Here is a 13719-nt window from a genome sequence, read left to right on the forward strand (position 1 = left end):
ACAAAAATATGTTTAAAGTTGTCTTGAATTTCTGAAAATGTGTTTTAAATTTAGTGGATTTTATAGTTGATCTAAGAAATTGTCTTTTCCTCTCAAATGCTTGCCATGAGTTGATTCTCATCAATTCCAATGTATAAAATACTATAGCCAGGCCACTAACTCTCTATTTAATTGAACTCTTTGTTTATAAAAACTACATAATTTGGTACTATTCATACTAGGGGTGTTTGTGGTGCGGTTGGTGCGATTTTTTTCTAATTTTTTGGACCATATCGCATATGCGGTTTGAATAATTTTTCAAATTGCAATGCATAAACCTCAAACCGCATAAATCGCACCGCAAAAATGCGGTATGGTGCGGTGTGGTTTATACCTATCGCCAAATAATTTAACAATTAAATATTATAATTAAGAAAGATTCATAATAAATCTCATAATCATAAAATGTTTAACAAAATAATTAAATATACAACAAGCTAATAAACTTTAAGCAAAACAATAAAAATATAACAAACTAATAACAAATAAAAAATGTAATATAAAAGTAAATATTATTTTAATTAATGAGGAATATCTTTAGATTGAAGTAGAATATGTGTATATTATATTATACTATATAAATATTTATGCATCAATTTTAAATATAGTAAAATTGAAAAAAAAAATATAAAAAGTTAATATATATATTGAACCGCATTTATAAAATTTAAAACCACAAACCGCACCCCACATCGCGGTTTGGCAAAAATATAAACCGCAACTGCACCGCGAAGGGTTCTAAACCACAAATTGCGGTGCGGTGAAGACGGTTTGTGCGATGTGGGCGGTTTTATGAACACCACTAATTCGTGTATAAATTCTTAATATTCCTACACTAACCTTTATTTATTGATTTATTTTATTTTTAATTATTTTAAATAATTTAAATATATTTTTCAGATATAAAAAATAAAAAATTTACTATGATGTGGAGTTAATTGGGCAACTTTTGAGGTTGCTTGCTTTAGTCACTTTTAGTTTGAAGTAGTTTCAGCTTGAACCCTTGACTTGATTCGAGAGTTGAAACCCTCCGTGGCTGACTGGAACTGGAACTGGAACTGGACCTGTCAAACACTCCACTCTCATCTCCCTCATCAACGCTAGGCTCTCTCTTTTTCGCATTTTACCCATAGCCGAAGATGAGGTTCTCTTTCTTTCTTTTCTTTTTTCGTTTGAAAACCATGGATTCCAGTTCTTGTTTTCTTTCTTGATAAACAACTCCATTTTTGTTCTTTTCTTTTTTGGGTTTAACAGTCGGCATCCGGAGGTTCTGTGGGCTCAGCGATCCGATAAGGTATACCTGACGGTGGCTCTTCCTGACGCCAAAGACATCAATGTAAAGTGCGAGCCTCAGGGTTTGTTTTCTTTCTCAGCTTTGGGAGCTCAAGGAGAACGCTTTCACTTCAGTTTAGCACTTTATGGACCCATACTCCCTGAGGTGAGCAACACCCATTTCAACGAAGTGTTTATTTTTAAATACATTGGTTTTTCTCTATTGCTCAAAATCTCAGTGAGAAACAGTACCCATTTCACTTCAATTATTGCTATTGACTATTTCCCCTATTCATGATGGAGGAAATTTTTCAAAGTCAAACCAAATGGGGTTGCGTAAAAATGGGAGTTTATAGCAGATGTCTGATGTTATTTATTCAGAGATTTTTTTAAAGCTAATTTGTGAAATGTTCTATGTTTCGAAACACGCCCTTTTGCTCTGTGTTTGAAATAAATTTTAGAGACTATACTATACCAAGCTTCTTTATTTTTAGAGGGTTATTATCTACTGTAGATAGTTAAGTTACACTTTAATTTTGTTATTTATTATTATTATTATACTGATGCAGGGTTGTAAGACAAAACCTGGATTAAGGAACATAATATGCTCAATCCAGAAAGAACAGAAAGGTTGGTGGAAACGATTATTGAAAACAGAAGAAAAACCTGCACCTTACCTGAAAGTTGATTGGAACAAGTGGTGTGATGAGGATGAGGAAGAGTCAAGATGTAAGTTGATCATATCCTTTCTTTTATTGGGTTTTTATTATTGGAACACTCTTTCATATGCTGCACAATACTTAACTTTGGCTCTGTAGTCTTCCTATTTTGCTATAGTTGTTCATGCATATGGTACTTGAATCTGAAGTTTGGGTTTTGTTAAATTATAAAAGACATGGAGAAAAGAAGTAGTGGTGTTTCTTAGTTTATCTGGGGACAAGGTTTGAGTTGATGAGTGTCTGATGCTCAAGGTCTTGTGCCTTTCGAATAAGATTTGCATGTCTATAGTGAATAAGCTTTGAATAGGGCGAAGGTTTTCATGGTCCATAAATGGGTGAAAACAAGAAGACAGTCAACGTTAGGAGTTCAGTTCAAGGATTGAGAAGCTTAAGTTTACTGTATTTGTTTTGTATTTGGATTGGTAATATTCCATAGTTCTTATTGAGCACTCTGAAAGTCTGAAGTGCTTATAGCATGAAAAATCTTTGTCATACTTTGGATAGTTTAAAGTTTACTTGTCATGTTGATAGGACAGTACACTTTGACTTTCCTTGTCCCATATAATAATTAATAAACGTGAATTAACTAGTGCTAATTAGGTAGTGAAAAATGAGACATGTGAGCTACTAATCCTGCTTATTTATCAAATCAAAATAACCCTGATCTACCATAGTCAACTAGAATGGAAACAGTTACAAGACTTACCAGATATAGAACATGCAGTGTATTAAGACAAATAAACTCTGACTAGGAGGAACTTATAAAATGACCTAGAACATCCGAGAGACGTGAGATTTTATTTTATTCTTTTTATAAGAAACAGTGATGTATTGATAAAAGATGATTTAACTCATCTTAGTTACATCCAATGAGCCAGTATAATATATTGCAAACTATAACAACATATGGTACCAAACTAACATATACACTACTTGGCCTAGGCGGCTAGGCCAATTCAAAGCCACAGCTATCAGCGCATAGCAGCATCAAGGAGGATGAGTCTGGGAATTCCTTACTCTTAAAAATATACATTGCAACCCAGTATTTAACATTGTCTCACATAACTTCCATATTCTCTTCAATGCCATTGAATTTTTTATAAATTCCTTCCAACCAAACCACCTAAAGAACAATGAGAATGGCAACGTTGCATAGTATCTTCTTCCTTCTGCCCTTCTCTCCTTCACAGCCCCCTAAACCTACCACATGTTGCAAGGTCTACGTGACTTTAGTAAGTCCGAACCCAATCAATTTCGATCTGCTAAATAATCTCGAACTCATCTCAATTCTTTGTATAGAAGTTCTATCCTTACAACACATATACCCATATGCTTCCTTTTGAAAAAGAAAATAAATAAAGAAGAAGAGAGAAACCCTTATGCTTTGTCTGCCATCTACAAATTCCCAACCAAAATAATCACTCTTCCTTGCTTTTACTTGTCTTTTCTATAAATAGTTTTGTTCTAATCAAAGTGACGATGGTAAATCATTCTCTATCTCTATAAAAAATAGATCAAAGACCAGTAATCTCCTAGAAATTGGGGAAGATGATAATTTCTGATTTCCAAGATAAGCATTCAGAACTTTCACTTCTCTAAGTAACAGGTTTTGGTTTGGAGGATGTAACTAAGATGCCTCATATCACATTTTTTCAATACATTTCTGTTTCTTATAAAAAAGTGACACAATAGAACAACTTACAAATTATATCAAGCATTCCCAATCCATTTACAAATCAGAAAAGGAAAACAGGGAAAAAACTTTAACACACTTTAGGCCAATGAACTCCAACACAGTCTCCTTATCTTGAAAAAACCACTCATTTCTCCAGTCAAATGGCCCACAGCAATTTCAAATTAACTGTCTTTTCTTATCAAAGCTCCTTACAAGCTAAGCTCTTGGATCATCGAGGCATGACAAGTCCATGGGTTAGTCCATTGTAAACCGAATTCATCTAGGAACATAGTCCATAATCTTCTTGCAAACTGACAATGTAAAGAAATATGGTCAATTGTCTCAGACCTTTTTGTACAAAAAACACAACATGAAGGGAAAAGGGCTTTGTTTCTGAATATTGTCTATTGTGTTTATTTTAGATGTGCTACCAACCCCCCAAATACTTTGATCTTCACATGGGCGTATGCTTTCCATAAATGGTTCAAATTTCATTCCTAGCTTTTCATTCATTTAGTGGAGAAACATTGATTTACATGAAAAACCACCCCTCGGACCTAAAATCCACTCCCTCCCATCCTCCAATCTTGGACAAATGGATTTTCCATCAGGAAGGTCCAACAATTCCACTATAGGGACACTTCTCTATTGCTCTCTCTTCTACGAAAATGAAAATTCCAGCATGATTCTTCCCCTCAATAACTCCAATCATTCAGTAATTTTGAAAGCTGAAAATGAACTAAAGATCACTAGGTGGTAGGATTACTTTTCTAAATCACTTTGTTCATCCTTTCAGTAACTATGAATTGCAGAGTTCATGAATAATTCCTTTTTCAGCGCCTAGTTTGACTCATACAGAGTATTCAAGTTCTTGTATACATTCATTAACAGTCAATTACTGAATTTGAGATTTATTGCTCTCACAGATCGGCATCAAAGTTGAAGAATAGTGTGGGAAGAGTAAGGTATTAGGCTATTGAAAATTTCTAAAAGATTTTAAAAATTGATTAATGGAAGACAATATTCTCAATTTATATTGACTAAAACTGAGATCATTTCCAAAATCTGTGTTTTAGTTATATGCTAAAAATAAATAAATCATGTTAGAAATCCTTATATGGTGTAAGAGCTTGAGAGGTGTGAGCATGTCTTCTTGCATCCTTGTCGATTTTTCGCATTTAGTAAGATATTGTAGAGGTCATTTGGATTATTACTGAATATTATTGGGTTTTCTTTTACAGCTGACTCTGCTTCGGAGGATGGCGATCATGCTGCGGTACACTGACTCCTTTATCATGCATAGTAAAAATAATGGTGTTACTTGAGTTTTTATTTTGATCTAATCATGGAATAATTAATCATTTTGCAGTATGTCGGTGAAGACGACGAAAGTAGTGATGATGAAGGAATGCTTTGTAAGTGCCCTTTTCTAATTTTCTCCCATGAACATGTTGTGTTGGTTTCATTCTCCTATAATCTTAAAATGAATTCTTCCAATGTTTTCCACATCTTTTCTTGTTGCTGTTTTGTTCAAATCATCTATCCTAAAACTGGAAGTAGCCATTATCCTCTTCTCTCTCTATTGCAACTTCCCTTTTCATAATGATTTTTAATTCCTAACATGGAATTGTAATGTGGTTACAGATCTCCCTGACCTGGAAAAGGCACGAGGAAACTAGCTATGGGGAGTACTAACAAGTAACATGCACCTGGCGATGCAGTTAAACAACTCCCTTATCAGATAATTGATAGGTATATATACTAGGGAACTGTTGAGTTTGATGAATTATAACATATATATAACTGAGACTGTACATAATCTGACAGTGCTTCCTTTATGCTCTAACTCTAACCTATGAATCGTTTGGTCTCTAAACTTGAGATGATTTTTGCTGCTGTAGTCATACTACCACGGGTATTATCCTTAAATTTTAGATTTTGATCACTATCTGGTTATTTTTTATGCGTTGATCACCATCTGCTGCGTTTACTTGCCTAAACATAAAATCCCTTTTTAATTTTGTTAATGTCGCATAGAAGTCAATAGGGTATTAGTAATACTTAGTTAAAACTTTCTTGTGCATAATTCAAAATCAGTTGCATCTGGGATTAGGAGGCCTTATGCTTGATTTGTACACAAGTCTATTTGCAAAACTTGAATGGGATGGGAAATGAGCCATCTTTTTTCTCTCATTTTGTGGATTACCTGTTTGTTTTAGCAATATTATTAATAACACAGGCATATTTTTATGGACTCTCTCTGTCCATATCTTATCACATTTTCAGCTATCCTTAAAAATATGTTTCTTGGTTTTCACTTAATATGCCAAATTAATATATGGTGTGATTTGAACTTGTAGAAATTCTAGATCATCAAAGTTGTACATAACTATTATATTCTACTTTAACTGAAACACAACACAATATAAGGTCTTTCTTTAACATTATGTGCAACAAGGGGAGAGCTTTACTATAATAAAGCTGTGTTTGTTTTCTTCTTTACAATCCTATTTTATTTATAACAAAAAAAACCTTTTAAGTTTCCAAACTAGAAAAGAAAAACTGCATTCCCATCTCTTTCAATTTATTCGAAAGAAAAAGAAAAAAACTGTAGAGAAAATGATAGTGTGTGAAAATCTATATACCTATAGAGTGTTGATTATTCATGGTCTCCCATAGTTGTAGTATCTTACCAATTCCACTATGTAGAAGTAGAAGGTTCAGAATCAGGCATCTCGTTTACCACTCGTACTGGAATCACTGGAATTGAGTCCCACCATTCTTTCAGTCGTCTATTTCCTTGGTTGTTCCCAAACCTTTGGCCTATTTTTGATGTCATAATGAAGCAATACAAAATCATTCCCATTATGAAATACTTTGTTGGAATCACTGCAGCTATCACACCTAATCCAATTAGAGCCACCATCACCATATCTGCATGCTACAACCATGGAATATAGTAATTAGAAAGAAACAAAGAAAGCAAGATTGATTGGCACTCCTATAATATCATCATAATGCTATCTTTGCTTTCTTTAGGAGGGACTCGAAAATTGATTCAAACCACATGCCTGATCGTTCGAACTGGAAAAGGAAAAAGGAAAAGACCAGTTGCAGAATTAGATTGCAACCATTTTCATAGCATTCCTTGTCATTCATGTATGTCGATCGATTCATTTGGCATTTGGTTCCAAAAACGTGTGATGGTGATGCAAGAAATTTAAGGAACAATATGCAGAGATTGAAGTTTAGTTAGCTTGTGTTATGTACTACTCATTGTAACATTATGTGTTACCTTGGGTGCCTTTGATAAGAAGATGGACTGAATTTTCAACAATGCTATGTTTGCCTCCTGCACTAACTCATAAACTGATAGCAGTCCATATTGAGCTGATACCACGCTTTCCCTTACACTCTTATCAGAGGCTTTGCAAACTACTATCTCATTGCATCTCTCGCCGAGTCTGTTTCGTCTCGCCTGAACCATGTACCCTACCACCCAAAACAAGAAAACTGCGATTCCCTTGCCAATCCACTCCCTACGTTGTCCAAAAATATTGTCAACTATGTCATGGCCGAATATTTCATCCCTAATAATCACAGTACAACCAAGTAGAAAAATAACTCACTTGTATGCTATCATTAGAGCCGAAGCCATCACATTAAGAGTAGCTACTGGTCTTTCCCACATAAGGATTTCTTGGAACCAAGGCAGCAAATTTTTAACTGGCTTTAGCAGCTCCTGTCGAATAAAGATAACCATGTCAAGGCGGAAAAAGAAAACATAGAAAAAGGCCCTCAAGCCAGATAGTTTGAAGTAAATTCAACATTTTAGCTTGTCCATAGAAACCAAATATATAACATATTTCTCTGTTTTAATGTAAAAATAGCCATATCTGAGTGTATAATTCTTAGACTATCTTATAATTGAATTGCATACCATCAAAACAAGAGTGCTTTCGGCTATTCCTTCTTCTTTTAAGCCCTCTGTGGTGGCTTTTGCAACAGCACTTTCATTCTCTTCTTCTCTAGCTTTATTTATAGCAGTTTCCAATGAAGTGATGTTGTCCAATGGGCCTCTTAAACTTTCTTTTGTAATTTCTTCTTCTAAACTTGAGATGATTGCTTCCCTCACATTCATCCTCCTCAGGAGTGAGCTAGCACTGCATGAATGTCCTGAACTCACCGTCTTAAGACTCTCGGCGATCTTTTCTAGTACATAATCGCCCTTTGGTATCTTATCAAATAAGGCAAAAATCAAGAATTTTGTTGGTTCAGGGGGCGATATTCTTAGCATCTCTCGTGCTGCGTGGAGCCTTACTGTGCTGAGTATTGTCCTCGCGTGCATCTCCCAGGCTTGGATCGGACATTTCACATCGAATGTGGATAGAAACTGGTGTAGGAGAAGGATCTCCCTTGTCAGCGCAAGCCAATGGTCACGTCTTGTGGAGCTTGTTATCTCTGGAAACTCTATCACAATTCCCTCTGATCTAAAACATTCATAAAAGAAAGTAGATTTCTGATCAAATGAAACTGTCTGTTCATATCATGCATGTAAAATCGAGCAAATGTCCTTACAGCTCAGACGACTCGTAGACTATGGCCTTGTCGAAAAGTGGGGCACCCCAAGGCCCTGTAGCAATTGGTTTCACACTCTGCTCAATGTCCTTTGAGAAATCTATCTTAAGTGCATCTTCATATGTTATTACCCCAGATGCCTCAAAGTAAAGAGCATAGTTGGTTAGTGTAAGTCTGCCTGAAAACACAACCATAAGACATTAGAAGACCCCATTAATTATCATGGTTAAGTGTTGAGCATCACACACCTATAGTTAAGTTCCACAGGTGAACTCCACACTTGTATTAGTAATATCAAAGAAATTTATGGAACACACCAGGCCAACTAGTTCCTCCAATGTGGCGGATAACTCTATTTGAACTGGCGGTTCCCTCCACATGAAGTATGAATTCATCGTCACCGAGCTCAACGCCACTGGGAGTTTCTTGTTTTTGCAGGTGTTTCATGCATCTACAAAGTTAAAAACAGAACCACAGAGGCACTAATTTAGTTTGGTTTTTGGCAATATTCACAGGTCTGAGACAGAGCCCTTTTGCTACTGAATTCCAGTATGGGGAGGATTGACAAAACTCGAGTTTAAAACATTTCTGATATGAAAAACCTATCATTTTTCTTGAGCGTAGGATGCTGTTTGTTAATTAATTCAAGGGTAAATACTCATCGGGTACTGTTTTCCTGATATTTAAAATTATACAACTCAAATATGATCAATAATATTTTATCGATATAACAAAATTATCCTTTATATAATTAAGTTTCAAATTCAAATTTAATATAATTGAGAACAGTTTGATCATATTGGTAAAATTAAAATTGAGCATATGTACGATTTCAAATTACAAAATAACAGATGATATAAAAATATAAGGTATTTCGATAAAAACAAACAAGTACCGCCTTCTTATTCAACTAGCCAATTTAATAAAATTTGAAAAGGATGTGTTATTTACTTGTCAATTTCCTTCAAAAATTTGTCGTAGGCAGGAAAATGCAGTCGGTTTCTGGTTGAAGCTGTGAGAGCTTCAAAGGTAAATCCTCCATTAACAACATCTGTAACTAATACAACCAGAGACCCAAACCATACAAATGCATCTTCTCCCACACTAGGCTCATTATCAACCTGCAACAATGTTTTTGTAAAGAAGTATCATTATCAAACTCGAAACTATTCAAAAAGATGACTGTGTGTGTGTGTGTCAAAAATGGTGTTTTTGTAAAGAAGTATATCATTGGATTTTTAATATAAATTACAAGAAGTGGCATAATGTCTGAATAGAAAAGAGAAATGTCGTCTTGCTCCAAAGTTGCTTTGGGAGGCATCTTCTTGTCTTCTCTTTCCTTTCCAACATTTTCCTGCAAAACCACCAAAAGTATAGTATTGCACATATATGTACACTCACTTATTAGGATATATAAAAATATCTATAATAATAATAATAAAATATTCGAATATTTGAAAATTACTTAAAGCATTTCTTGGTGAAATCATATCATTATCACCTAAAAAAACCGTCAACTTTATGGTATATAATTAATAATAAGTTCAATTAATCGTGGAAAATTGCTAAGGGACACGGTATCATACTATTATTTATGCAATCCAATATCAGATCTTACTTATTTAAATTTTAAATTTAATTAAATAAATATTATAGGGTATCGCTAACCAATTATGTGTGACACCTAAAGTGGTGTTAAACACCTTGAGATGCCAAATAACAATACCCTTAATTGTGTATCGAAACACAATAGTTACTCCAACTCTAAAACCATTCATTAAATCAATTTCCAGTGGCATGGTCCACCACTAGGCATACTTCAATAAATATATACTTCAATAAATATATATAGTGAAATTAGTCCAAAAAAATTAATAATATATATGAAAAAAAAATCTTATGTAGGGTTTATTTTAAGAATGTTACCATTTGACAAAGGTATCCAAACATGTGACACTTTAGCATTATTTTATAATATTTATTAAATTCAAATAAATAAGACTCACCACCACTAAATTGGTGACCTCGATAATTGGTGACACACCACCACTAATTCCCTTTATCAATTCTCGGTTGCTCTTGTGTATAATTCTTACTCTTGTGTATTCATAGTCCGTAGTATAGTTTTTGGCGCTACGTATATTGTAGTTTTTTTTTTAAAGCATCTGCCCATTTTTTCAAAAAATTCAAATTCCAAATAATTTACTGAAGGTTGAACCTAATTTAAAATCGAAAACTGTTTTTTTGAAGCCCTACAGCAGAAACCCTTAGGATCCAAAATGATAAAAAAATAAATAATAATAAAGGTAATATACCGTACGAGCTTCTTCGTGAGCAGAAGAAGGGAGTTCCCAGGCAAGCATGAGATCGAAAGTGAATCGAGCAAAAGAGCCATCTGCAATGGTTTGATCCACTTTTTGGCAAAATTCTTTCACAGCTTTTCCACTACAATACTCCACCAATCTCCTGGAATACCCCTCACCATAACTCCCATGAACATCCTCATCATCATCACCATTATTTTTCCATACAAAACTTTCAAATTCTTCCACCAATTCCTCCACCGAAACTCCCACTGTCCTGCACCGCCACCCAAATAAATTAATAACCAAAAAATAAAATAAAAATAATTATCCCATAAATAATAATAATAATAATAATAATAATAATAATAATAATAATTATACAAGGCGCATCGCTGAACGACGTCGTTGGCAATGGAGGATAGGTGCTTCAGTATCTTTCCGGTGGTCATTGCGTTTCTATTCTCTCTGTGTTTGAAAGCTCTTTTTTTTTTATTTTTTTTATGTTATTGTGAGGAGAATAATATGGAAGAAGAATAGCGGAAACTAATAAGATGAGGTGGAGAGAGTGAAGAGGATGACACGTGTTTGCGTAGGAAGGTGCCACGTGTGGAGATTCATGCAACGTAACAACACCTGTTGGCTGTTGCATGCTGCTCTCCTCTCCATGCATCGATCCCGGAGAAGGCTTCTCTAACTTATCTCATTTCGGAAATTTCATAAAATTTCTACAAAATTCTCTTTAATTCTTTCTCAAATAAAAAAAAAAACAAAAATTTGTAAGTCATGTTTTAGTTACGAGTTCATCTTTGATAGTAAGTGTGAGGGGAAGAAATTTGAATTATTGGTTTAGATTTTTTTTTTTTAAATAATAAGGTTTATGCATTTTTAGACTCTATGTTTTAACTTATTACATGTTTAGATCTTGTATTTTGACAAATTACTTTTTGGACAATAGTTCAAATAAATCCCTAAATCCGATTTTGATGTAAGTTTTTTTTTAACTAAAATCACAAATAATTTATCAAATTAACAACTCAAAACAAAAATACAGTTATTCTGCCTAATAATTGTGTTATTATATTCTATTTTTTGTTCATCAAAATCAGGTTTAGAGGCCTGTTTGAATTATTTTACAAAACACAAGGTTCAAAAAATAATTTGTCAAAACACAGGGTCCAAACAGGTAATGAGGCAAAACCCAGGGTCTAAAAATGTATAAACCCAAATAATAATAATAATTTTGAAGTGCTTGACATTTTTGGTATCTGAAAACCACTTGTTTGTTTATTAGAGGTTAAAACTTCACTCAGAATCAAGAAAAATTAAAATTTTTAGTGGGCGTTCGGTATGAGGTTTGAGTTTGTGATATTAGAGTTAGAGGGATTTAGATTAGGTAATTTGTGAAACTCAGGTGTTTAAAGATGTTAAAATTATCTTTAAATCAAGCTAAAAAATAAAATCTACTATTAAATATAAATTCCCAAAGCATCAAAAATAAATTATCAACAAAACTCTCATACCTAATACCTTCTTAGAGTAAAGTTTCCTAGTTAATTTTTTTTTAAATTCAATACCAAACATAGAAAAATAGTGTTCAAATTCTCATTCTCTTCTCGAGATTCATCATATCAACAACTCCTTAGTTATATTCCTTGATAGTAATATGTACAGAGAATAGGTAGACAAGAAAGACAGTTGTCCTTAGAGTGAGCCAAAAGAAAATAAATGTACAGAAATTAACACTAATCTAAGCTATCTTAATCTGGCTTAACAATCTTAAAGTTCTAATTTTATCAATTAAGTTGTTGATCTTTTTAATAATTATTCTCTAACAAATTAAATCTTTCTCAATATTAGAAGTTTATTTTTTTATGGAAAAAACAAGTGATCTTTATGTGTTACTATGTGTACAATTATATGGGGAAAATTTTAAATAATGAAGTTGTAAATTTGACCTAGGTGGTTGATATTTGTCATATCAATTCTGTAATCACATTATTATTAAGTCAAACATCTTATCTTGTATTTATTTGGGACAACTATATGTATCCACACATATGATTATAGGTCAAAAGGTAGAAATACACATTATTATTAGCCAAGTTACTAACAATATTGTTAGGTTATATTTAGGAGAAAGCTGAAGAAGTTCCCAAAACTATATTGTTTTCTTAAAATAAAATAAAAATTTTCATCAAAATATAAAAAATAATTTTGAAAGAGAACTCTATCAAATTTTTTATTTTACAAATAGTTTACATCAATTTATAGAATAATATTCCTGATTCTAATTTGTTATAATTAATTATTTTTTACTTATTTCTCTATATTTAAAATGAATAAACTAAATTTAAAAAGTATATTTATATTTAACATTTAAAAATTTAGAAAAACATAATAATTACAAAAAATATAGATAAATACAATATTGTAAAATTTATATATATATATATTTGGGTGATATATTTTAAAAAATAAGATATTTTCCACCGAATTATAACCATTTTCAAATCCTACTCTCGAACTTTTTTTATTTGTTAAAAATTCCCTCAAACTATGCATCTTATTGAAATGTAGGCTTTCGTCAGATTTCATCCTAGGTGGCTAACGGAATATGACGTGACATTTTGGTCATTGATGTGACAACCACATCAATAATAAGTGTAGAATAATTAGTAATATTGTTCTTCAAATTTTGACCACGACTAAATTGTGCTCTTTTTATTTAAAAATCCAAATTTTGTTTTTTTTTTAAGAAAACCATTAAACTCTTAAAAAAAATCAAATTAAAAGAATAAAAAAAATAAAAAATACTAAAATTTTCAAATTAATTGAATAAATTTTCAAATATTAAAAAAATTAAAATTAATAAAAAATATTTATTTTGAAATGAAAATAGACAGAAAAATTGCAGGACGCGAGACAATGAAGAACAAGAGGATGTTTATGTTGCACAAATATGGAATTGAAGGACCAATAATGAACAGTGACCTATAGTAATGATAATTATAATTTCTGAGATATTACTCTTTGCATATATATATTTTATTCATAATGCATAAATTCGTAGTTGCTGAAGATACCTATTTATTTAATTTTACATATAAAATTAAAAAAAAAACAGTTTATA

The 13719-nt window shown here is 32.5% G+C and overlaps 2 protein-coding genes across 2 annotated transcripts; one reads left to right on the plus strand and one right to left on the minus strand.

The window, feature by feature from the left end:
- Positions 1 to 1002: 1002 nt before the first annotated feature.
- LOC133824655 (co-chaperone protein p23-2) lies at positions 1003 to 5653 on the plus strand. Its single transcript, XM_062257611.1, has 6 exons — positions 1003 to 1183; positions 1294 to 1477; positions 1881 to 2040; positions 4947 to 4981; positions 5075 to 5120; positions 5350 to 5653. Exons 1-6 carry the CDS (start codon positions 1179 to 1181, stop codon positions 5382 to 5384), a joined length of 465 nt encoding a protein of 154 aa, XP_062113595.1. The 5' UTR covers positions 1003 to 1178; the 3' UTR covers positions 5385 to 5653.
- Positions 5654 to 5979: 326 nt separating this feature from the next.
- Positions 5980 to 11038, minus strand: LOC133824653 (uncharacterized). Its single transcript, XM_062257609.1, has 10 exons — positions 10971 to 11038; positions 10599 to 10863; positions 9536 to 9637; positions 9235 to 9404; positions 8601 to 8734; positions 8284 to 8461; positions 7646 to 8195; positions 7335 to 7447; positions 7001 to 7244; positions 5980 to 6646 (listed from the first exon to the last, which is right to left on the minus strand). The coding sequence occupies exons 1-10, from the start codon at positions 11036 to 11038 to the stop codon at positions 6407 to 6409; spliced, it is 2064 nt and encodes a 687-aa protein (XP_062113593.1). The 3' UTR covers positions 5980 to 6406.
- Between the last annotated feature and the right edge of the window lie 2681 nt (positions 11039 to 13719).

This window comes from Humulus lupulus, chromosome 3 (genome assembly GCF_963169125.1).
Source record: "Humulus lupulus chromosome 3, drHumLupu1.1, whole genome shotgun sequence".
NCBI lineage: Eukaryota > Viridiplantae > Streptophyta > Magnoliopsida > Rosales > Cannabaceae > Humulus > Humulus lupulus.

Coding starts and splice junctions, on each gene's coding strand:
- LOC133824653 (XM_062257609.1), bottom strand. CDS start 11,038: ATGACCACCGGAAAGATACTGAAGCACCTATCCTCCATTGCCAACGAC. Junction 9,638..10,598: donor CTCACGAAGAAGCTCGTACG/GTATATTACCTT, acceptor GTGGTTTTGCAG/GAAAATGTTGGAAAGGAAAG. Junction 8,462..8,600: donor TGGAGGAACTAGTTGGCCTG/GTGTGTTCCATA, acceptor TTGTGTTTTCAG/GCAGACTTACACTAACCAAC.
- LOC133824655 (XM_062257611.1), top strand. Junction 2,041..4,946: donor GGATGAGGAAGAGTCAAGAT/GTAAGTTGATCA, acceptor TTTCTTTTACAG/CTGACTCTGCTTCGGAGGAT. Junction 4,982..5,074: donor AGGATGGCGATCATGCTGCG/GTACACTGACTC, acceptor ATCATTTTGCAG/TATGTCGGTGAAGACGACGA.